We start from the raw sequence: 24,435 nt of genomic DNA on the forward strand, positions 1-24,435 counted from the left end.
TATTCTGGTCATTCAGAAATAAGAAAACTGACAAACAAAAAAGCTATTTACTTTGCTGCAGTATTGTCATGGTCTTATAAACCTCTCAATAAACACTAATGAGATCATGTAACGGACTCAAAATTAAGCACAAGACATAAATAGTAATTCTAACGTATTATGTCTGAATCCTCTTTGACTCCTTCCATAACCTGTTTTTCTGCTCTGTCTGTTCTGGCAGTATCTCACATATTAATTTTTGCTACACACACATTCTTTGAGAAAATTTAGATCCTTCCCTTCGGACAGTTTTTAGTCATCTTTGTAGACAAGCTTCTTCTGCCTTATGGTTTCTCATATATTCCTGAGAGTGGGAATATATGTTTGGGCTACTGTGTTTTAAACATATTTCTTGTATCTTTTCTTTGGCATTCTGTTAGTCATATTACCTTGCTCCATGGCATATCTACAAAACTCTCTATACTTTGCTCATCATTGTGTATCTGCTATTGTATCTATATTTTTTCAGTCCCTATTTTTTTTTTAGTATTATCACTGGTTTATTCTGCATTGTGCCCACAGTTTTCACATTCCTTCTAATGCACTGTTTCCCTTAAACTCTGACTTTCCTCCTGTGCCAAGCAAAAAATTCTTCCTTCAAATTGTAAATAACATGAAAATCACTTCTCCTGACTTGTGTGCTTCTTGCATCAGTGTAGCTTTTGTTAATTAAACTCTTTTTTTTTTTTTTTGCCAGTCTAGGAACATGTCTTATATAGATTTATATACAATGATCTGCTCATCTGTACCACTTTGCAAACTTTTAAAAGTAACAGTTAAGAAACAGTCAAGATTTCATTCTTCAGCATGTAGGCTTCTGGGATATTTTTTAATTTCAATTTTTAAATTTTAATTAAGATGGAAGATGGAGGAAGACTAGCTTATTATCTAAAAGTGTAGCCTCAAAAATAAGCTGTGTTCTGTTAACATTTTTAGGTGTAAGTGTCTTAATTTAAACTGTTGAATAATTATGACCCAAAGCTTTTAGAAACACTGCTTGATATGTACCCTGTTAATATTTCTGCTTTAAATTCAGGCTTAAAATCCAGATTTTTAAAAAATATTTTCTGCAAATACATGCTTCAGAGTTTATTTTTAATTTGTAGATGAGTGAGCTGAAAGATCAACAGTGTTAAAATTGCAAAACAATTACTTTGGTTCTCAGTTGCATGTGTATTTATATGGCTTTATTTTAGAAAGTGTAATCCCTTGTGAATATAAAACCTACTTTTATAAGGTATTTTCATTTATTAAGTGGCTAAAAGGTGAAAAACTGCTTGAAGGAATGAATGAGCCAGGTCTGACCTTTGATTTTAACTTGTTCTTGTCATCTAGACCCAGCTGTGCGCCTGGCGTTGTTCAAAAACAATGAAAATAAACATCTTTCTGTGAAACCACCAGGGAAGACACAGCATATAAATGCTGGATACTTTGAAGGTATGAACAAGTATTTCATTTTATGCATATAAGCATATATATTTTGCAATGTCTTTTAAACAGGCTTACTCAAAATAAGAAAACAGTATGTGCAAATAGAAAAAGGCAGAGGTTTAAGGAACTTATCTGTTTCTCAAGTCACAGCAGTGAAACATTTCAATTTCAATTCATTGCAGAGAGCAAGAGGTGCTCCTAGAGCTTAATTCATAGGGAAATTGAACCTAACTTATTTTTTTATTGTTTTATTATTAAATCTTCATCGTGAAAATGTCAAAGCCTGTAAGAGAGATATAAAATACAAAGTACTAGAATAAAATTTCATAAATGAAATATCACTTCAAATTCTTCATTAAATTGCCACCTTTTCCAAAGCTAGATATTAACTCCTAAAAATCCTTAATATGTTTTTTTGGAAAGTACTTTCATAAGTATTCCCCAGAAATTCACCATTTGACAGAAGGCAAGGAAAGAACATTCAGCATGTAAATATTAGATTCTTTTTCATAAATATTTCACAAATATTTAAACAGTGTAGCTCTTTTACTGTAGAAAGTCATGTTAAACAGTCATTGGTTTCTGTACAATTAAAATAAGGCAAAGTCTCTTTAAAATGCCCTTGTTATAAGAAGATAATAATCTCCATTTTATATTGTTTTGATTCTTTTTGCAACTCAAGAGTGTACGCAGAAAGTTCTCATCTCTATGTTTTTATCTTTTTCAAAGACATAGTCATATGCTATCTGATCAATTCCCAGTTTCACAAATTAAAATTACATATTATACTGTATTAGCACTAACTGTATGATGATAAAAATTAGAACATGTCTGAGACAGGTGTGAAATAAATCGGAGTCTACATGAATTGCAGTTCAGTCAATTAACTTAGCTGTATGGAAGCCTAGATTTGCCTCACATTCATGAGTCCATGCTCAAATTTATTTGGAAACAATTCTTGGTGAATTCCAAAGAGGAAATATTTTTGTACTATTATTGGCCTTGGATCCAAGCGTGAATTTACCTTAACTACAGAAAGTCTGTATGTACTGCACCTGACTGAGCATTCCCCAGTATCTCATATATACTTCTGTGGCATATGCTTATATACATCAGAATGCATCATATGCTGAGGAAACGGGACAGGCAGGCTGCCTGTGAAAAAGTGAATGTCCAACAGAAACAATTGTAGGAATGCTCAAAACCAGAGATAAGCCTGAATACAAGTTCAGCATCCTAAAGTCAGTGTAGGTTTAGGTTAGCTTTCCTGACACCAGTTTATTTGCTGTGCCTGAAAACATTTCCCTTTGTTTTGAAAAGCCGATGTACGCATTCTAAATATTACTGCAGTTACTTTTTGAATTTATGGAGAGAAGGTACCAAGGCAGATTGGATATCAAAAGGCAAGCATAGTGGTGGTGCTCTTAATTATCTTTCATTTCAAGGACCATTTTACTCCTCTAGCAGGCTAATAAACAGAAACTTTTTTTCACCACTCGTGCCTGCTCACATGCAGTCTGCTGAGCCTTCAAGAAGACAAGTAATACTTTTCTGCTTGACCAGAACAGAAATTTGTCCTTCTGCCAGAGTCATTGCTACTTCAGACATTATGTACAGAAAATTCTAGGTTGTGAATTAGAGAGTACAACACACAGCATTTATTTATATGCATGTGACATATCATCAGACAGATATAGGAGTTTCTAAATTTAGAATTAGTAACACTTTGCACCTGCATAATAACTTCACAGAGTTGTGTTATCAGAGATGTCTTCTCTTGTTTCCCATTTCCCCTCTTACCTTTTAAGCATTTCTTCCTCTTTTGCCTGCAATAGATCTCTTTGGGTCTGTTTTGTCATTGGAGTTCTTTCTGTAACAAGGTGGAATGTTTTCACTCTGTATCCATAAATCTTGTGGTCATTGTATTTTAATTCAATAGAACCCACACCTGTCCTTTGTGTGGTGGAAATAAACTTCTTCCATTCAAAACCTTTTACTTTCACAGACTCATAGGAGTCCTTGGTTAGAAAATTTGAACTCCAAATCATCTTCTTCATAAAAAACTAAATAAAAAAAAAAGCACATTCTATATATTCCTTCTTTATTTCTTTAAATTGGGAAATGGAGGGGAGAAGTCAACATCAACAGCAATACAGCAAGTACACACGTGTTATCTGTTAAATAATAGAATCACTACTTTTGAAAGGGGATGCCCTAGGAAGTGAAACAATTAGAACAGTTTTAGATTTTCAAACTGGAACACATCATGGTAATGAATATTTAAGAAATCTAGTTAAAATGAATGATGAATGTCTTTTGTCTTCATTGTGGTTTTGTGTGTAAGACTACAAAGAAGACCAAACTAATAAAAGCATGAGAGATACAAAAATAGTGAAAAAAAATGAGGTTAATATCTGATGCTTTTGTTTTCCTGAGATTATTGTTCTGTCATAATTTTCCTTCCCGTTTTCCTGCTTTGATAAACTGATATGCAATATGCTGTGCATAACTTTAATCCCATAGGATAATGCACACATCTCTAAGTTGACATACATGTTATTGGAAAATACATTTTCAAAATTTGAGTTATTTATTCATAAATATTCAAAATTTATTTTTAAAACGTTTATTACATTTTGGATGAATCATCATGCTTTGCTCACTGATGCTAGACAAATCCCCACCAGGGACCATTATTTCACATTTGAATCACAGTAGCACACAGAATTTAGGCAGAAATAAACCCCTTTGCAATACAAACACCATGCTAATAGCACAAGGAAATATTATTCTCACAGAGAAGAGTTTACCATTTAAAAATACAGGCAGCATGTGGAGGCAGAAACCATGGGAATGCAATTCAGTGCATTACTGTAAATGTCAATATATCTGTGTCTGTATGTGTCAATGTATTTACATGCAGTACATGTGTCTATACTCACACAAATATATAAGCATATACCAGGAGTGTAATTAGGTATAATAATTCAATAATTGTAGCACTTATGACTTTTTATTTGTGTATTTTAAAGGGAAAGTAAATTTTGAACAATTACTCTTTGGTGTAATTAATAGTATCAACATGCATTTTGAAATCCTAACATTTTCTGTCAGACACAGTTTCAGTTTATTTAAAATTAATTTAATGCATGTATTCATTGTATTATAGATACATTTAAACTATTAGTTAAATAAAAGTATATTTGAATCTTTTTTGTGACATTAACTTGAGTAGGTTGAAAGTGAGCCGTAGAATATGAAAGTATAAATATATATTTACTGCTTCTCATAACAAATTATACCCTGATCAAAAACCTGAAGATAGATGAAAGCCTGACTTGATGTACTCCTGATGATTTGCTGGACATTTCCTGGGACTGTGTTTATTGCACTGCTTTCTTTGGTGAGATAAGGTTATGCTTCCATCATGGTTGTTGAGTTTCATTTAGTTTCAGGTAGCTGACAAACAAAATATGCCTTCTTTAATGAATATTCTTGTTCAATAAATGTTCTTGGAGATATATTTGTTGTTTGTAGATGGTGACATTTCAAAGCTCTCAAAATTCTGGAAACTTTATACGGCACACAGATAATTGTCATAATTTCCTATTTTGCATCAAAGCATATTTTTTAGAAAGCTTTATGACTACTTGTCCTCTTTTTGTCTGGAGGCTGTTTCAGTTCTTAATTTAATGTAAAATAGTCTTGACTGTTTTGGGTAAAGTGCATCAGGAACTGAAGGAAAAATCTATCCTTGACTCCTCTTGGGAAGTTCCAATTAGTCCTGGCTGAACGTGTAACAGAGCATCTCTGCCATCTGTGGGTCTGTAATTACAGGATCTGTAATTTCATTTACATAGAGAAAGGATACTTTTCTAGCCAACAGTGTGAATACTTAGTCCCAGTACAGTGGCTGAGAACTGAAGAATGAGCCTTAAGGCCAAGCACATTTTTTTGCTACAAGCTTTGCAAACAGTATGTGTCTTTTGGGGTCCTCTTTAATCCAGCTTCCTCAACGGTTTTGGTGGGTTATCCAAATAATTTTTGTTCAGTGGAATGGGAAGCTGAATTCCAATCTGTGGAGCAAGTTGGAAGAATGCAGGAGATCAGATGAAAATCCGTTTAAACTATCCAAGTATTATTTGGATATGATTTACTTTATTTCACGTAATTTCATAGATTGTGTTCTATTTAATTTTGTAGGTTAGGTGATTTATTGGCATATATACTATATTTATTTTTAGTCATATCCATATCCATCTGTGACACATCCATACCATACACTTCAAAGTGGAAGCAGTGCAATGTGGCTTCATCTAAAAATGTGAACAATGATTTATGCCTGGTGGTTTAACTGTATTAAAAATACACCAGGCTGTGTTGACAAGATATGTTTGCTGTAGTTTGGGAACCTGTAATTCTGCTTGGCAGTACTGTATTTCCTGTCATTTTAGGCTCATGGTGACCAAGGAAAATGTAGTGGGTATAGCGTTAAGACCAGTTTCACCAGTACAAATTTGATAATGAATAGATTATGCTTTCTCAGGTGACTTTTAATTATGGAAATATTTATTTATTTCTGTTGAAATTGTCAGTAGAAATAACATATATTTTTCAAGAATAAGAAATAAAGTGAGCTTGTGATTATGTCATATGATTTAAAGATAAATATCAAGGAATCCACTTAGTCATCTGTTTTCTAGCTTTATAATATTTCCTAATTATGAAACTCCTTATAGTCTCAAGCTAAAATTATTGCAAAACATTCTTATAGATTATTATTGCTAGGGATAATTGAAAGTGCAAATGTGAGACTTTGGAAGGTTGGAATTTAATGTTTTCTATTAGTTAATTCTGTGAGTTCATGAAAATATTGTTGCACTTGATCAGTGCAACAATAGTTTCTTAGATTTTCTGTATAATAAAATATGAATACATTTTAAAAAACCTGTGTATGACATTTAATATATTTTGTATTGATTCAAATCACTGATGCTTGACAAATCACATCTACATGACAGTTAAGAGAAGGTACTGAGGCTGGAATGCTAGTATTCATCTTTATATGGGCTTTAAATGTTCTGTTGTTTATTATGTAAGAGCATGTAAAAAGACATTATAAGTGAGAATTTGTGTTAGTTGTTTTCATCTTTTAGAAATCAGCTCTTTTTAATGGAGAAATATTAATGGCATCAATTCCCAGGCATCACAGTGTTTGTAAACATCCATTTCTTAAGTAAGTTGCCTTTTATTGATCTGTTATCCCAAAAGGATTAATAACCATATTTGAAATCTGGCCTCGCTACAATTCTATGAGTTGAATTGCCATGTTTACAGTAAACTGTAACTGGTACGTATCTCCCAGGCTCTAAATTTGTATGCCACATTAGGGAAGCAGTTTCTAATCCATATAGCACTGACAAAAATGACAAAATAATGCATTTTCAGAGAATATAAGATCTGTCCTGAAATGTAATGAAAATGTGTTACAGAAACTTGCAGTGCAGAAGGGGTTGTATCTTTTGAAATCATAATTCTATGGCTTTGTTTCTTATTATTTAGTTTGAGCGCACACAACAGAACTCTTGCATTGAAATATTTTCTCATTTTAAGGAATTAATGGCTCTCCACCAGCCCTTCAACATGTAAAATGAGTAGGTTACTTGTGTCCAGTACATCCAAAAAGAGCCAGGATAAAATAAACATAAGGAGTTGGATATCTTGGAAAAAATCTGTCATGGGTTTGGGTTAATCATCTCCAGAAGAAATTCAACTTGATGCCTGAAATGTAAGACTTCTTGGAGAAAGCAGTAAAGCCTGAGGCAGTGTTGATCTGAAGGAGTGCTCTCCATGGGTCAGAGCTGCTCTGCTGGCAGAGTGCAAACCCAGTTCACAACAGCGGTACGCTGCAAACTTGTAAAGGACTGCAGGGGCCTTACAGTGCACGCACTCAAGCTTCGGTTACATAGTTCTACTGGTCCAGTTTCTTATTATAAAATAAAACTGAAAAATAAAATCTGTGCCTAATTTTCTAGCCTCCTGTCTGTCAATGATAGTGTAGGATTTTTTCAGTATTCATGGAATGAAGTAATCCTGAAATTATGTTTAAAAATTAATATGTAAAACATAATTTATGTGGGTTTATGCAGTGCACTTCAGTGTCTGAGTATTTATAAATTATCTAGACATATGAAATTTTTATTCATATTCTTATATTCTTGCTTTCCACTTTCAATTACAAAAAAAGAAAAAACCAAACCACTTATTTTTGCCTGAAGTTCCTGGACAGGAGATACTTACCATAGATGCATACCAGCTAAGATGATGAATTCCTATTGTGGTTCTAGTCTTCAGGGTTCTTGTATGCATATATTCAAGGTTTCTGACCACATATTTCACCTGCCTGTGTTCTTTCTCTTTGTTCCTGATTCTGCTATTTTGCAGACTGTTGTAATTTGTGGTAGCATGAGGATTTTATTAGTGTATCGGATATGAATGTGGTCTCTAACCTAGAGAGTGTTTGTTTGTTCCAATAAATTTCCAAAACTAGGATTTTGTACAGTGCATAGGTGGTTACCTGTGCTTTCATAACATATTAATTTACCTGTTTTTATTAACCTTAAAGGAACTGAACACAAGAAAAGAAAAATCTTACTGTTCTTTTGCTAATAACTACCCAGTGTAGGTGGTTACCTGTGCTTTCATAACATATTAATTTACCTGTTTTTATTAACCTTAAAGGAACTGAACACAAGAAAAGAAAAATCTTACTGTTCTTTTGCTAATAACTACCCAGTGATGACTTCAGTAGGAGAAATTTCACTCAAAATGTCATCAGAGGTTGAGAACTACTTTTTCTCATTGTTGAATAAGATGATATAATAGTTCAGATAGTTTTATTTGCATCTTCTTCAATTTTGCCTTTCTTTTTTCTCCTCTTCTTGGTATTTTATGTCCAAAATTTTTGTAGTGTGATATCTGCATCTCAGCCAGTGTAAATGTAAGCAAGTTGATTCCTCATTCAGATCCACAGCTTTTAATACTGCATAAGGCAATCATTTTGGATGAATAGATCCCTGAGTACTGAAGCATTTCAAATCCTTTTTCATTTGACCATTCAGTGACCTGATAACTATTTCCTGTCCCTAAGTAAGGTCATGACCCAGGTCTTAGAGTGCAAAAGACAGATAATTTTAGCAACAAGTTAAATCCAAATGGATTTGGTTGGAGGGGGTAAGGGAGAATAGGTTTGGTTAATTTCCTTTAAAATAAAATGTTACAAAACTTGTATTTAGCATGTCCTGTTAAAAGTAATTATTGAATTTGTTGCTGTTGTGTTTGGATGCCTGGGGACTGCAGTCAGTATTGGGGTGGTTTGTTTATTTGCTTTGCTTTTACTGGACAGTACCCAATACATTTTTTTTTACACTTCAAAAAGCAATTGCTAATGAAGAGGTCATTAAAAGTGCATATTCAGATACATTCAAAGTGCTTTCCAAAATGAGTGTTTCAAGCACTAAAATCATATTACTATGCAAATGGTTTTTAAACATGGGCCATGGAATCTGTGTCACAAATGTTACATTGCACAAATGTTCCTCTTGCAAAAGAATTTCCATTTGGTATGATGATATGAATAAGAAATAAAATGTAGCCTTAGAAATATTTTATAGGTACAAATCTTGTTTCAATCGGAATCTATGGCACATTTTAAATCCCAATTAAAGGAATGTTTTCTGTAGCTATATATTTTAACAATGGCATTATTCTAAGCACTTTCAGAGGTGAAGTAAAGGAAAGCTTTCACACCAGAGCTTTTAATTAATTTGAAAATATATTAAGTTTGCTTTAAAGAAATTTCTTTTTTCTCTATTCTGTAATGGGAACTATGGTGTTGCGTAGAATTAGCGTTATCAATAAGGTCAGAAATCTACAGCATACCAAAGAGGTCATTTTCACAAGTTTAATATTAAACACACATTGAATTATCTTTCTGCTTTTATAATTAATAATGTTGTTGTTCAGATATATTTTTCAAGCAAAATATCAACACAACATTAAAATTGAAATAGAGGAATTTAAAATTTTATGCTGTTCAATACTAACTCTTAGAGCAAAGTTCTATAGCTTTTATAGATTTCATATAATCCAGAATTGAATGTGCAGTGAACCTACCTAATTTTACAAGGAATTCCAAGTAACTCAAGTACTTTAATGAAAATGTACAATTATGCAGTGATACCTATGCAACTTTTATGGTGTGTTATTTCAGTAATGTAAATGTTCCTACTTTATAACTTTGCAGTTCAACTCTCATCAAAGCATGTTAGCAGTTACTGGAAATTCATAGGTTGGTGCTAGTTTGATGTATGCATCACAGATATTTTATCTGGCTTGTGAATATAAAAAAGGTAGAAATTCTGAATTTTGCAGTTACATATTTTTTCTCATATTGGTAAGGAAGTCTGCATTTCAAGAAAATATTTTTGAATACAATTTTGTTTACATGACATTCTAGAATTGTTCTCTCTTTTCAAGTGTGTTATCAGGTTCCCAATCCATCATGGTTGTAACTTCATAAATTAGCACATTTATAGAATGTTGTAGATAACCAGTCCAGACAATGAGATAAAGAAATCCAAGTACCCAGACAAAAGAACTTAATTTCTGTAATCATCATTAAGCAAGTACATTATGAATAACTGTATTTTTAATGGTTGCTAAATGCACACTGAGCATTAGGCTTACTAAGACCCTTACTGTGGAAAGAAATTTCTCTGAAACACATGCATGCTTTTTTATTTCCTGATAAGAAGCAAGCTCAGCAGTTTTCATTTTATGAAGAAACCGGTGATATCTCTTATGAAAGATAGAATGTAACTTTTAAAAAGGAGGAATTTAAACTCTACTGTGTATTTTAAAGTTAAATTTACTGAGTATTTGCTTTAGTACCTGATGTATATTTTGTAATTGAGAAATTAGCGGTGAATGTAAAAAGAAAGGAAGCTATGTGCTGGTAAGCCAGAAAGTTCTGATTTAACCTATCACTGACCTGGCTTTGTTTGTTCAGATGACAGTTCTAAAAGTGTGCAGAGAATATTCCCTTTTAATACAGTTATTTGCCGCAAGCCGTGACCTCACTGCCTGTCGGGGAGCAGGTCTGAATTGGCCCTTTCTCTGATATCGTGACATTGCTTCTGTTGCCTCGATTGTGACCTCTGATTGCATGATACCCCTGAGAGTTCAATTTAATAAGCGTGACTCCTGACTCTTAGCCAGGTCTGCCTTCTTAGGTTTTGTCAGACTCTACTTGTAGTCTGGTCTACATATGCTAAAACATTGCATAGGCTGTCATCATACTATGTGAGTTGTGTGCACTGTATTCAAAATTATCTTTCAAATGTCTTTAATTTATTGCAAATGCAAATGTTTATAAAGTCTTTCTTGGAATAAATTTGAAAAGTTGTTTCTTTCACATTTATGGCTGCTTGGGATTTTTCAGTTTTGTACCATTGTACAGATAGTTACTACTGTTTCACTAAATTACTAAGCATGTGTGCTATCCATGCATCATACTAATTTCTTTCTTCCAAATTTTATTTCCCCTATGAGTGTTGTATATTTTTATTACTTCCCATACAATACGTTTGTTCAATATAGAAATATTAGGGGCAAATTCCTTTTTCTCATTGTATAATTAGTACAGTCACACAACAAGGCAGTACTGGTGAGCACCCAGAGCACTGTAAGGTGTAGTGATCCAGGACCAGTCAGGTGAAAGCTGAAGAATCTGTTTGGAATCCAGGAGAAGGTGAGTAGAATTAAAAGATTTTAAATACAATTGAAAATAAGTTATCTTGGGTTTAGTGACAATTTTGCTATATCATTGCATTCTTTTCTCCTGTTTTCTTCCTCTTCTAGCCAGAATGCTGAAGAAGAGTCTGTTCTGGGACCTGGATGCCTTAAGGGTGACGATGTTATTCAGATATTTCTCCAATTTTAGTGCCTCTTGATGCATTCACTGAACCAGAATATGGAGAAGTGTAAAGATTGAAAGAAAGTTTCAAGAACTGTGGTACAAGTTACAGACGAGTTTCTGTATTTATTTACATGCATTTTCTGTATTTTCACTGCAGAGACGTACCCATTTTTCTAGCCTGTGTATCAATACCCATAACTTAGTGCTTCTAAAACAATTATCATTTCAGAAGAGCAGAAAAATCTTGCTGAACAAAATAATGCTTTGGGCTTATTTTTGTAGTTACATTAAAATCTTTCTGTAAATATTTTCATTTAATACTTTATTTCTTCAAATGCTTTAAAAAATTCTGTTAAGCTTTTCAGTCAGATTAATTTTTATTAAAATTGTTTATTTTGTATGAAAACTACATTAGGATCTTTCTTATAAAACAAGTTCTATATAAGGCAGAAAGTGGGTATTTTGTTCCACTCAAACATGGCAATGAAATTCTATTCCTTCTTCTTCATGACAGTAACTGTTTACAGTGAAGTAAAATCAAGTAAAAAGTAAAATCTCAGTTCAGCCAGGTTTTTTCTTTTTTTTTTTTTTTTTGGTTCACAAATTCTCATTAAAGATTATGTAATTTTAATAGCTGCATTTAGTCTCTAAGGTTTTAAAAGTCATAGTATAATCATCTGTTTCCTTCTTCTGGAGTAAATAGTATAAGATTAGCTACTGAATTTGCTTAATCTTTAGTGAGAGTTTGCCTTCCTATTTGAAATTTATGAGATTTCACTCCTCTCTGGATCAGACCTTAATGCTCTGTAAATTCCTGTGCTATTGGCAGGAGATTAGCTCATCAGCTGCAAACAAGCAAAGTTACAAGTCAACAACCATTTTAACCTGTTGGTAAAGCAAATTACACTTTTAAATTAATTAGTTATGGCTGTCTTAAAAGCTGTTGCAAATATAAACAGAATGCATATGAGGCAACTTCACCTATTTGTAATCATCATAATATTTAGGTTGTTCTCACCTTTTCAAACAAATTTTATATATATGTACACACATATGTAAAGACAGTGAGTAGGAGAGTTTGATAGCAAGTTTATATTAAAAGTTTAGTAAAAAGAAACTAATTTAAACACACCTACAATAAGCATAAACTGTTTAAATTCAAGATTAGACACAGTTAAATTATGTTCACAAATAGAACTGAGGGGTTTGTGTTCATCTTCCTACTAAAAAAGGATTTGAATAAAGTTCTAAGCAAAATTCTGTAAAAGAGCAGGAGGAGTCAGGGCTAATTTATTCCTTTTTCAGCTGATTTCTTCATGCATTAGGTAAATAATTCAAACCTTTTCTGCATGGATAGAGAAAACCTGTGCCATTGTAACTATAACTGATCCAAAATCAATGTCAGTCCCATACCTGGGGATATGTGTTGATTTCTCTATAATTATATACAATGTCTTGATTCTTGTTTGTTTTCGTGTGTTTACCAGCTGAAAATCACAGTTTAATTAATGAAGAAATCTATACAAATACTAAGGTCTTTGAGACATATGTATTGAGAATTAACCTGGGGCAACTCTTAGGCAAATTGTGGTTTTCTTTTGCTTTTTTTGCCTGACCTTCTCTACAAATGGAAGGTTGGTTTTTTTTCATAGATCTACAAGACACTGGAATTTCATATTGTTTATTGTCTTCCATGATGTATCAACCAATTAAATATAACTCAATAAGAAGAATTAGTACTTTTATGTCTGTATTTATTTATAGACACTCATAGGTTTAATGTTTATTGTTGTTTTTAAGCTGGATATAAATATATAAGAATTACACACAATTGGGGATTAACTAATTTTAGATGTAGAGTCTTAAGAAAAAGAAAAGACTATGAGTCTATCTGAGACTTTTTTCCCATTTAATTAAATGAACATTAAATCAAGTCTTGTTTATACAATGTTTGACATAATGATAGGCCTGATCTTCAGGGCCTAAAACGTATTGGTTTTGCTATGAAGTAAATTAAACAGCAGCCTTGCACTCGGTGTAGACTTTGTGTGTATATTTGACAATGGAGAATAGTTCTGCTGTTACACATTACTGTGCTGACAGAGCTGGGAATTGTTGTCACACTATGTTCATCAAATACCAATAGATATTTCAGCCAGCATCAGAAATTGAGCCAGAAATAGTTCTACTCAAACAAAAGAAAACCCTTTTAAATTGAAAAACATTAATATCTTGAGCCATCATATCTACATTATATATATTATATAGATAGAATGGATAATAAATCCAGAGGCATTCATAACTAAACTATGTATTGACATTAGTACAATAATTTTATTATTTCACTTGCAGTGTTATTCTGCAATAAGTACCAATAATGCATGCTACTATGGTACTTCATATGTGTTGATGAGCATGAGTTCTTAAAACAAGTTCTTCTATTATTCAGATAACTTTCTAGGAAAGATGTGTATTCTCAAGAGTAAGTATAATGAAGACTTTTTAAAAATGAAAATTCTGAAGCTGTGACACAAAATTACATCATTTAATTATTCATAGAAGTATGAGACAATTATTAATGTGATGTAAGTCAGCTTTACTGACTAAATTCATGCTGCCCAGAGTAATGACAGTTTTTTTGTTCCTTTTAATACTTGGCATATGTATCTTCTTGTCATATAGAAACCTCTAGTTTTTATTTTGAAAAAAATTTTGTTGGGTTAGAATTTTTCAGTTCCTTTCCCGTACTTTTAATATCTTCACTACAAATAAAACCTACCTTAATGGTTGTCACCTCAAAAAAATCGATTATATTGTGTAGGTTTCGCCCTCTTTATGATGAACAACATAGTAGTTAGACCTCTTGCACACTTACAAAATGTTCCTTTTTACTTGTTATTTTGAGAATTCCTTTGGAAGATCTTAGGTCTTAAATAATTTTACTTGGTTTATTGAATTTAGAAGAAGATACTCCTCTGGTTTGGACTACATATAAAGTGATATCTCTTCTTGCTTGGAAATACCATTTCATCACTGAGCAACTAAACACTTGTGTTGAAGTTCTAATTGCTTGAGTCATTTAAGAAGTGGAAATAGATAGAAATAAAATCTGTCAAAATATTCTGTAAAAAAGGGGGTTTTATGTAATGCATCTCTTATTCTTCTCCTCAACACTAAAAAAATCCTCTATTCAGTAGAGAATATCCATCACTCGGGAGTTTATTAATTCCCAAAGTTTATGAGAAGAGCTAGAGATAGGGTGTGTGCTAGGCAGATTTGAAATTTGAGACATGGAACTGTGTGAGAGTGTAGGCACTAAGGATAAACAAAATAGGCTCAATCTACTTCCATTTTATTTATACCTTACATTTACTGATGGATAACTAAACATTGAAGTGTTGAACATACTATTTCAAAATACTTTTTACTCCTCTTGATTTCTTCAGTTCTTCAAGAGCCTTGACTATCCAAAGAACTCTTGGTAACTCTTGGCTGTGCTCCAGACTCACTTCTCAGCAGTGCTGTTGATGAAATTTGCCTGTGCAGAGTGGCTGAAGTGGGTACTGTATAGGCTACATAACACTGTGTTCACAGAAGACTACACAAAAGAATAATGTGCAAGTATGGTATAGCACTGTAAAGTCTTTCATGTTCCTTTTGAATTTGTAAATGCCTGAGTGGGTCCTGAAGCATGCTGATTGCAGGTAGAAGTAGTTTACATCAGGAACTCTTCCTCTGCATGTGGATAGCGTATCACCTCTGTAGTTTCTTCATTTTTGTTTTTGGCAGGGATGTTTTTGAGGTTTTTTTAAGAACCAGCTAAGGTTTTCAAACATAAAGCAATTCCATATTCAAACAGTCATATATTAGCAAAAAAACAAAATTGAAATGAACAGTTGTCTGTAAGGTAGTTTCCTGTACATACCAGGTGAAATAGTTTTTTAGGTTTTTACATCAATGCAGAAAAGTGTCATAGGTCTTAGGAAATATCACAACATGAAACTGCTGTTTATTATGAAGGAAATTATGGAAGATAAATAAGAAATTGTATTTAATGTAAATGGAGGAGTAAAGGAAGCGATAATAACTCATAAAAGTTGCAAGAGTTGGTCAAATTGGAAGGAAAAATGTTTAATGATGTCTTGATGTCAGTGCTAGGAAAATGAACCTTATCAAGCAATTCAGGTGGAAATATACCATCTTACAAGAAGAGTAGAAGATGTGAGCATTTTAATACAGAGTGGTAGTTTGCGATGTATTTGTATGATCAGAGGGTTGCAGTAGAAGTTAAGTAATAAGGAGATCCTAGAAGGAGTTCTTTGATCTTACTGGAATATGAATAGAGAGAGAGAAATAAATTCAAAATTATGTTTTAAAAGTACACCATTGGGGATGAAAAAAGATGTAGGAAAAATAAAATGTTGAGTTTAAACAGTAAGCTAGGGACAGATAAATAGTAGTGGTGTATTCTGCAGGGGCAGGAACAAGTAGCGAAATAGAAAATAATGGGAAGGTGCAAGTATGGAATCCTGTTTTCATTGAATTCAGAAGCTGAAATTTGTACTTTTTCAGTGATGTAGGAATCTCAACTAAAGGATTCAGCTTTTGCATAATCCAATATAAGACATCAAAGAGAGAGCACAGAAAGCACAGTCTGAAATATGATAACTGCTGAAATAGCATTAACTTGTTGGTGAAGACATTAGAGAAGAAAAGGAGGTTTGCAGGTCAAATAGTAATATAGTAGGCCTTTTTTGTAGTTTGAAAAAAATACAGAATACCTGGTATAAAGAGAAAAAGAGCTAAAGTTTTAGGGAAAACCCTCTTTTTAATATTTTCTTCCTTTCAATAGCTACTTTTATAATTTTTGAAAGAGATTCTCTTGTACATTGATCAGCACTCCCATGTTCAAAACTCTTTATTGAGTGATAATTTATAAAGTATTTAATAAAGCATTTTTAAGCATCAAAAGTTATATAGGTCTTAACCTGAGGTAGTATTCTTGTGATGCAATTCTATTTCATCTTTTATTCAGCTGTGAACTCACTCAGACACTACTATTAGTATTTTTTTCATTCATTCTGGTCCTAGAGATGGAAGTCGATATAGTCAGATGAAAAAATATCTTCTAAAAGTAACTAATATATCAAAAGAAAATGTTTGTAAGGTAGAAATGTATGTACCCCATTATCTGAAAATTCCAGACCTGAGTTGTAGATAAACATCTGGGATACTAGAAGTTGCAGTAAGAACTCTGTACCAATTTCTGCCACCTGATGTTGCCAACTGTCTTGAAGTCACATATATATTTCTACCATAAATGTAGAAATGTAGTCACAGAATACCTGTAAGCATGATAAGGACCACTCTAAATACCATTCTTTATCCAAAACAATTTGGGCTCTCTTGTGATTGCTATGTAATGGATGTGAGTATTCAGTGACTCCTGACAAAGTGCATGTCTGACAAATGTTTTAAGTTCTCTGTAGAAAAAAAGAAATTCCTATAATTTCTCATACATTCTAGTATATGGCTGGGTTTTGGGGTGAAGGGCAGTGGGGTGTTGTAATTTTTAAATTATTGTTGTTTTCCTTTCTTTACAGATACTTCACTTTTTTGCCTTAATAGCAGGAACAACTCATGTTGTTCTTACTTTCTGTTCTGTGTGTATTATACAGACTGTGTCAGAAATAAGATTTTTTGTTGTTTTTATAACATGAAAAAAATGAGATTAAAAAGTTGGATTTTAGATTTGTGATTTCAAGGTAATTTATAAATGTGTAATACACACATTATATATTAATGTATAGAAGACAGTAGAAATTAGACTATATATTGAGAAAATTAACTCTTGTCACAGATTTTTTTATTAGGGGAGGAAAACTTAGGATGCTGAAGAATTTCCAAGCCCTTCTTTCACATTGTAGGTCTTAGGTTTCTTAGTCTTTTATTTGTATTGTACTCCCTATGAAGCAAGGTTTGAAGTGATTTAAGTCACCCTCTAAACTCAAGATTTTAAAGATTCAATACAATGCAAGCTTATAAGCATGATAAATTAAAGTTTGACCTTTTATCTTCCCATCATCAACAAATAGATTTGGAAAAAAAATTACTGTGTTGAATCAGGTTCTTTAGCATCCTTTTGCATATGAATCGATGAAGAGTGGAATAGCTGTCATTTACTACAACCAAGATTGGTGTTTTCCAGGCACAGAACTTGAGTTCACTCTGAATGCAGACATTGTGTAACCATCCTCCTTCCTTTTGTGTGCTGGCTGTTAACAGCACTTGCCCTGCCACAGGGAAACATGGGTTTCAAGTACCCCTTATCCTGATGAGATTTGAATCTCCAGCTTCCACATGCCAAACTATTTCCTTGGCTGTGTTTCAGTCCTCTTAACAGTGACAGTTACAGCTGAGGGCACAAGATCTATATATCTCGGAGGAAAGAAAGAAAACTGACTCCATGTAAAATTTACTTCACCTGAAATAGTCCGCAGATTCTTTGCCCCTCTCCTTTAGTTCACTTAATGGATTATCCAGAAATAGTCTAATTTAAAACACATAATAGCACCCATATTTTATACTGAATGTGAGTCGTCCTGTCTCACAGCACACTCAGCAAACAAATTTGACTGATGAAGGATGACATTTTTTTGAATATCAAAGTTCAGGTTCTTACAGGTTTGCATGGGGATTTGGTGACCCAGAAAAGAATCTGTTACTTTCCTGTAATATGCAGTTCCAAAGATATTTCAGATGCCAGGGCTTTTCTAAGTTCTCCCTATTTAGATGCTCAGATTTTGTGGAAATTGCCAGTAGGTGGCCCTGACTGCTGCATTGTATCTGGCCTAAGTGCACAGTATCTGTGTGAATGATTATTTGGCAACACCTAAAAATCATTACTGTATTAATGCCAAACAAGACAATTCCAATCTTAAATTATTAACATGTGTGTCATGTAAAAAAAAAAAAAGGTCAAAAAGATTGAATTCTTAGAGTGATAGTCTAATGAGGGTATGATACTTTAAATACTTCTGAAATTAATTTGGGTTTTGATGCCTTCTTTGATGTATTTCTGTTTTCTTTGATAGTCTTAGAGTTGTCCGCGTTTAACAGTTAAAGATTATGGGTCTGATCCATTTCAAAGATGCAGAAAGCTTACAGCTCCTTGAAACTTCTATGAGTGTTAATACTTCTACAAAATCAGGTCCAGGTTTTTTAAAAACCCATAGCCCTAATTTAAGAAAGCTACTAAGCAAATGCATCTTAATGATACTGATACACCAGATTCTTGAACACATGATGTTCATAAGTGGAATAGAAAAGTGATAATGCAGTGTTTTAATTCATAACATAGATTTTTTTTGTAAGAATAAAAATGCTAGATACTGCTCTTAAAAAGGAAGGATATAAGTATGTTTCAAATAAGAAAATAGAATACAGTTTTCTGCAACATTATAAACGAATCTTGAAGATCATCTGCCTGTTTGAGAAAAAAAGCTACTATTAACACTAATATGAACAAGAATATTCTGTCTAAGATCATATATAATTTTAAGGAAGAAAACTCTTTGTTTGCATTTTTACCATGCTGACATTTTTGTTTCAGTTATGTTTCAATAATCAACATGAAAAAAAAAAAATTAAAGTTTATTAAATGAAAACTGTTGTGTTTCAAACATAATTAAATAAAAAATTGAAACTGCAACTAAAGAAATTTATTTAAATAATTTTGGAAAATAAATTACCAAGTTTAAAGTATTCATATGTTTTTTAAGCTTTATTATAATTTACTGCACATTCATCTTTTTTCAACCATTGCTGACACAGACTCAGACATGAACTTCTGGTTTATCCCCTATATTGATTTCCCTTTTAATAGAGAAAAAGATAGAAACACTTTAGTGAATGTATAAATACAAATAATTTTAATTGCAAGACATACTTATTCTTAGAAAGATAGGAACGCTGGGCCAACTTTTCTCTAAATACAGATAAGAAAAAAAATAAATATGTTTTCTTGGGAGATTATTCCTCATTGGAGAACAAACGTGGAAGATTTAATCTCCAGATGAAGTCCTCTTAGGAAGTCACTCACAATGTGTCTTACTCTTGTTATAAATCAACATCTGTCTTTGAATGAAGAGCTGTAAGGATAACAGTGGAGTTGGAACCTATGTATTTTCAAAATGGAAAGGTTAGATAACTCTAGTCCTGAACCAGGAAGGTAATATCATAAATTTAGAAAAAAATAAATAGTTCCCACTTTAATAAAGGAAGATGATGAACAGTCTTTCAATATCAGTCTTTCGATATTTGGCACTGATTAAGTAATTCACTGCTTGACTTTTTTAGTCAGCCCTCACACCCTCATTTCCATTGATACAGTGACTGTCCATCGAAGATTTTCATTTTCTGTCTTTCTAAGGTGGTAAATGGGAGTTCTTTATATCAACTAAGGATAATTTCTTCTGAAGTTCTAGTCTGTGAGTAACTAGCAAGACAGATACGACTTTATATTGTGGACCAGGACCTTACTAATGAATACATTCAGCCTAAGGAATGGATTTGGTTTGAATAGAGACTCCCTATTCTAAGACAAATAAACAAAACCTATTTGTATTTCAGACTATGAAATAAGCAGCTTTGATACTTTAACTTAGAGCTAAAATTTGAAAGCAATTAGCTCGCAGCAAAGCTAGGTAAAATGCCAATGAGGCAAAAACTGCATATTTTGCAGTTTATGCAAAGTAAATTCTAAATTCTAAATTTTAATTTAAATTTTAAAAACACTACCTGTAATATGCCAAATCCCTTGAAAGGTGAATTGATGAATATCCTGTAACTTCAGTTTATACTGTCAAAACATGAATGAAAACTACGGCACTTTTGATATCTCAGTCCCCACCCCACCTTCCCTTTGGAGTTACTGAAAGTTAAATCATCCATAGTGAGCAAATGGACTTGGTGTAAAGTGGTCTTTGCTGGTTCAAGTGTTCCTGCAGTTTGCTAAAAACCTTCTAGTAGCTACCATATTCACCTATCAGTGAGGAAAGAAGAATCTTTGAAAGAAAAACAAAAGGAATAACTAGCAAGAGGGATGATAAATCAGTGTAATCTGAAATTATATCAAAGAGAAAGAAAATAAACATTTGTACCAAAAAGGAAAAAAAGTTTTCAAATGTCTCATAAAAGCCCTGAGTTGAAGGTGCTAAAAACATTTAACATATAAAGTTTTTGTATGAGGATAGAAAATAAAAAATTATTCTAATCCATGAATGTTGCCATGCAACAATGATGGCTCCTCTGTGCGCTCTTCCAACTCTGACAGCCTCTTCTTCATGCTCTTTACCATGTCTGTTATTCAGCAGAATGGTCCAAAAACTGAAGGATATACATATTTTTTTTTCCCCATAATGTCACTGTTTTATTCTATACCTTTGAATATCTTTTGTGATCCAAGAGTAGTAATTTCTGAAAAATAATATCATAAATGCAATTGCTTTGGAATCCAAATCAGAAATTGCCATTAAAATGTCTTAAATGTCTTAAGAGATCATATCAGTAAAAGACAGATAAGAGTAATAAGATTGCCATGTGTTGACTTTTGCATATAACAGTGATTTGTTTTTTTAACCTTACAGATTGCTAAGTAGAATTATAAGTATAAGTGAGTGCATATTTTAATTATGGAGATAGCACAGTAAGCAACATTCATCGCAGCTATTACAACCAATGTATGTATAACATATACTTCTATATGGATTTCATAACAAAGGATAGATTTATTTCCCAATAAAATAAATTTATTCAGAAGGCTATTACATCCCAAAAGAGAAAACAAACCATAAAATTAAAACTAATATAAAAGTATTTCTTAAATATATCTGAAGGAATTGTAAATAGTTGGACTCTGCATGAAAATGAAGTCATTGCCTTTTTTCTTTTCCAAGAAGCTATAATGCCAAGTTTATCTAGGAATTCTTAAAGAAAATATTTTTAAATAATAGCAAAAAACAGGAGTGTCTCTCTTCTTCCCCAGGTAAAAAAATTTCTCAGCTGGATGCTACTTTTGATGACAAATTAGAGAGAAAAGATTTCACATACCAATGGCTTCATGCACAGCTTTTGGATTATGAAGCAGCCAGTTCCAGAAATACGAAGTGGTGAGGTCATTGCCTTTAAATTAGATTTTTTTTTAATTTTAAATTTTTCTTGTAAACTAAAACCTAAGTTAATGGTTCTAAAACAAACATGACTTTGCAGCTAGCAGACAGTACACCATATTTCTGGATCCCAAATATGGCACCCTTTAGAACTGGCTTAGTAGTCATTGTATAGGTACTTCTTCCACATAGAAATTGAAATTATAAAATCTTCAGAATCTTATCATAGATAACTGCTTCATTTTACTTTAGCAATGCAGTGGGTTTTAGACTGAAAAGAGTGTAGAAAAAAGTGCTTATTCATCATATATTTTATAATGTTATTGGTATATATTATGGTTTTATGTAATTAAATCAACTGTAACATTAGCTACATTGTTAGATTTGATTAAGGAAGTAAAAAAATACTTTTCTATAACTAAAGAATGTGTACTTATATTTTGTCTTCAAAACATAAACCCAGAGTTTACATCTTTAAACTACATGGTACTAAAGTGTTGTAAACATGTTCATTCTATGTTCAGTTTTGGTTATTAAACAGGTAAAATGTCAATACAATTAAGGGAAAGGTTCATATTGCCTAAACTAACATGAGGACATAGCAAGTGTATTTTGGTCATAAATTCAATATAAGGCATTAGTTATCTTAATGAAGTCATTAGTAGACACTGCCAAGCATCTCTAAGAAAACCAAACAAAGTGTCAGTAGGCAAGCAATACTATATAATAGTATAATAATTTTATCATTATTTTCATTTTAAATTATTTATAATAAAATGGGTTGCAATTTGTACTGTCTTGTGCAGAAAAATATGCCACATGTCCTGCTTGTATCAATGATTGTAGAAACTATATGAAAAACATGTTCCTTAGGTAATATTTATCTGGCTTTGCAGAAATATTTATCTTTCAATCATCATCCATAATAAAGAAATACTCAATGTGTTTGTTTAAGATAATTTCCATGACTTTTAAATTGAATGAAAATGCTGAAATACGACAAGTAATGATGTTTAAAAGTAAGAAGACACAGCAATCTATAAATTTTCTAAGATATTATTGTGCTACCTCTGCAGGTGTATGCTATGCCCTCGTATTTGTCCTGACTTTTGTAAGGATCATTTTATCATTTTTTAATATGCCAAAAGTCCAACTGATCTCCATTCAAACTTCACTGGTAGACAATTTAGAACAGCTGATATATTTATTCAGCTGAAAACAATTTTATTCCTACAAAAAGTAATGTGAACACTGGCTTTTCTGCAATTTATGTCAACACACACAAAAAATCATGCTGGTTAGAATAGCTTAACTTAATATTCTATCATTTGAATAAACAATTGTTAGTTACTTTTTCAATCAAGTACAAGAAAACTAATAGTAATTGCTCTGATACTTTATCAGTTAGTATTAATTTCCCTGACACATCTTAATCATGGAATTATTTTAAATAATTAAGCATGGTTGTTTCCTGACAAGGTTCTGTACAGGTATTTTAGTGAGCCCAGTACACTTGGAGCTACTGAAATTTATATTCTACATTTTTGCCAGCTATCGTTTTTTGCCTGAGTTAGATCCTGCGATATGTGACAACAGACAAGTACAGCTTGTGGTAAGAACTTGTTTCTTTGTGGGATTTTGCAGAATTCCGGTCTTTCCAATCCATACATGGTGTAAAAACAGGATAATTTTTTGATTGATATAATTCAGTAGTATTATCTCTATTTGGCAATCGAGTCATCCCCTGATGGAGATCAGAAGAAAATATCACAAAACCCCATGTAGGTGCATTGGGTTCTAGCTTCATGATCTGACACTGAGTTTGTTTTTAAGACATCAAATGCTACTGTGTGTTTTTTAAAGCTTTTTAACCTGCATTTTCAATAAAAGTTGAAAAAAATTAAATAAGTTTCAGTACCAACTACATTATTTACTGAAAATGTGTATTCTTGTCAATTAAACAACTTTAAATACTCTCAAATTCTGTATCTAACATACCTAAATCATTCTAATATGCTTTAAATTTCATTGATTGAAATACAGTAAGTTGGAATGATATATTAATATGTTGACATTATTGAAAACATTGCAGGAAGTCATACTTATTCCTACAATTTCTTTTTAATATTTTTTTTTTAGATCTTAAAATGCCCATCTGCTCTTTTCATTATTCACTCTTTTTGAAGCATTTATAAAAATTAGATTTTCTCAAACGGGTAGTGATGTAGTTTGCAGAAGGGGAAATATGAGCAATTTAACAATTTGAAGATTTACAAAATTGAGACTGTGTCAGAGATACCCAGAGGTTCCTTTAATAGCAAGCAGTTGTGATGCCTCCAGGCCAATGCATACTCATTATATGTCTATATATATAGACTTTACATTTTAATTCCATATTGGCAATATTCTTATTGATAAAATTTTGTGGGGTGTAAAACATAGGGCAAAATTTTTGAAGCTAAGCAGAATTAGTATTTTATACTCATATACATGATGTAAAATATTGCATATTTCCCAGTTAGATTATGTTCATATGCCTCATTTTGTTCTCTGAGCAATCTCGCCCCTTTCTAGCCTCTTCCTTCTTTAGCTCTACAACCTATGAAATTTGCATGTTTTGGAAATTATTCGATAAACTCTCATAAAATTCACCTTTGAAAAAAAAATATTTTAAGCCTTACATGTTACTATTACTGTGTTCATTAAGTCAAATTTTGTCAAATATTTTTCTCTGGCAAATGTGTCCAATACTTCAGTTTTTCTAAAATTTACAAGGCTGTAAGCATGAACCAAACTACTGTTGTACGGTTTGATTGC

At 32.3% G+C, this 24,435-nt stretch overlaps 1 protein-coding gene across 12 annotated transcripts in view; it reads left to right on the top strand.

Annotated features, from left to right (window-relative positions):
• Positions 1 to 24,435, top strand: part of LRRIQ1 (leucine rich repeats and IQ motif containing 1) — a 105,577-nt gene that overhangs the window by 63,460 nt on the left and 17,682 nt on the right. For 8 of the 12 annotated variants that reach the window (XM_030260691.4, XM_072923135.1, XM_030260656.4 and 5 more), the window contains 3 exons: positions 1,375 to 1,476; positions 21,495 to 21,618; positions 23,170 to 23,230. In XM_030260691.4, the coding sequence (XP_030116551.4) occupies positions 1,375 to 1,476; positions 21,495 to 21,618; positions 23,170 to 23,230 (287 nt within the window). Of the gene's footprint in view, positions 1 to 1,374; positions 11,282 to 11,391; positions 13,183 to 21,494; positions 21,619 to 23,169; positions 23,231 to 24,435 lie in introns of those variants that run through there. The other 4 variants (XR_012053458.1, XR_012053460.1, XM_030260718.4 and 1 more) reach the window with 2 other exon arrangements.

This window comes from Taeniopygia guttata, chromosome 1A (genome assembly GCF_048771995.1).
Source record: "Taeniopygia guttata chromosome 1A, bTaeGut7.mat, whole genome shotgun sequence".
NCBI lineage: Eukaryota > Metazoa > Chordata > Aves > Passeriformes > Estrildidae > Taeniopygia > Taeniopygia guttata.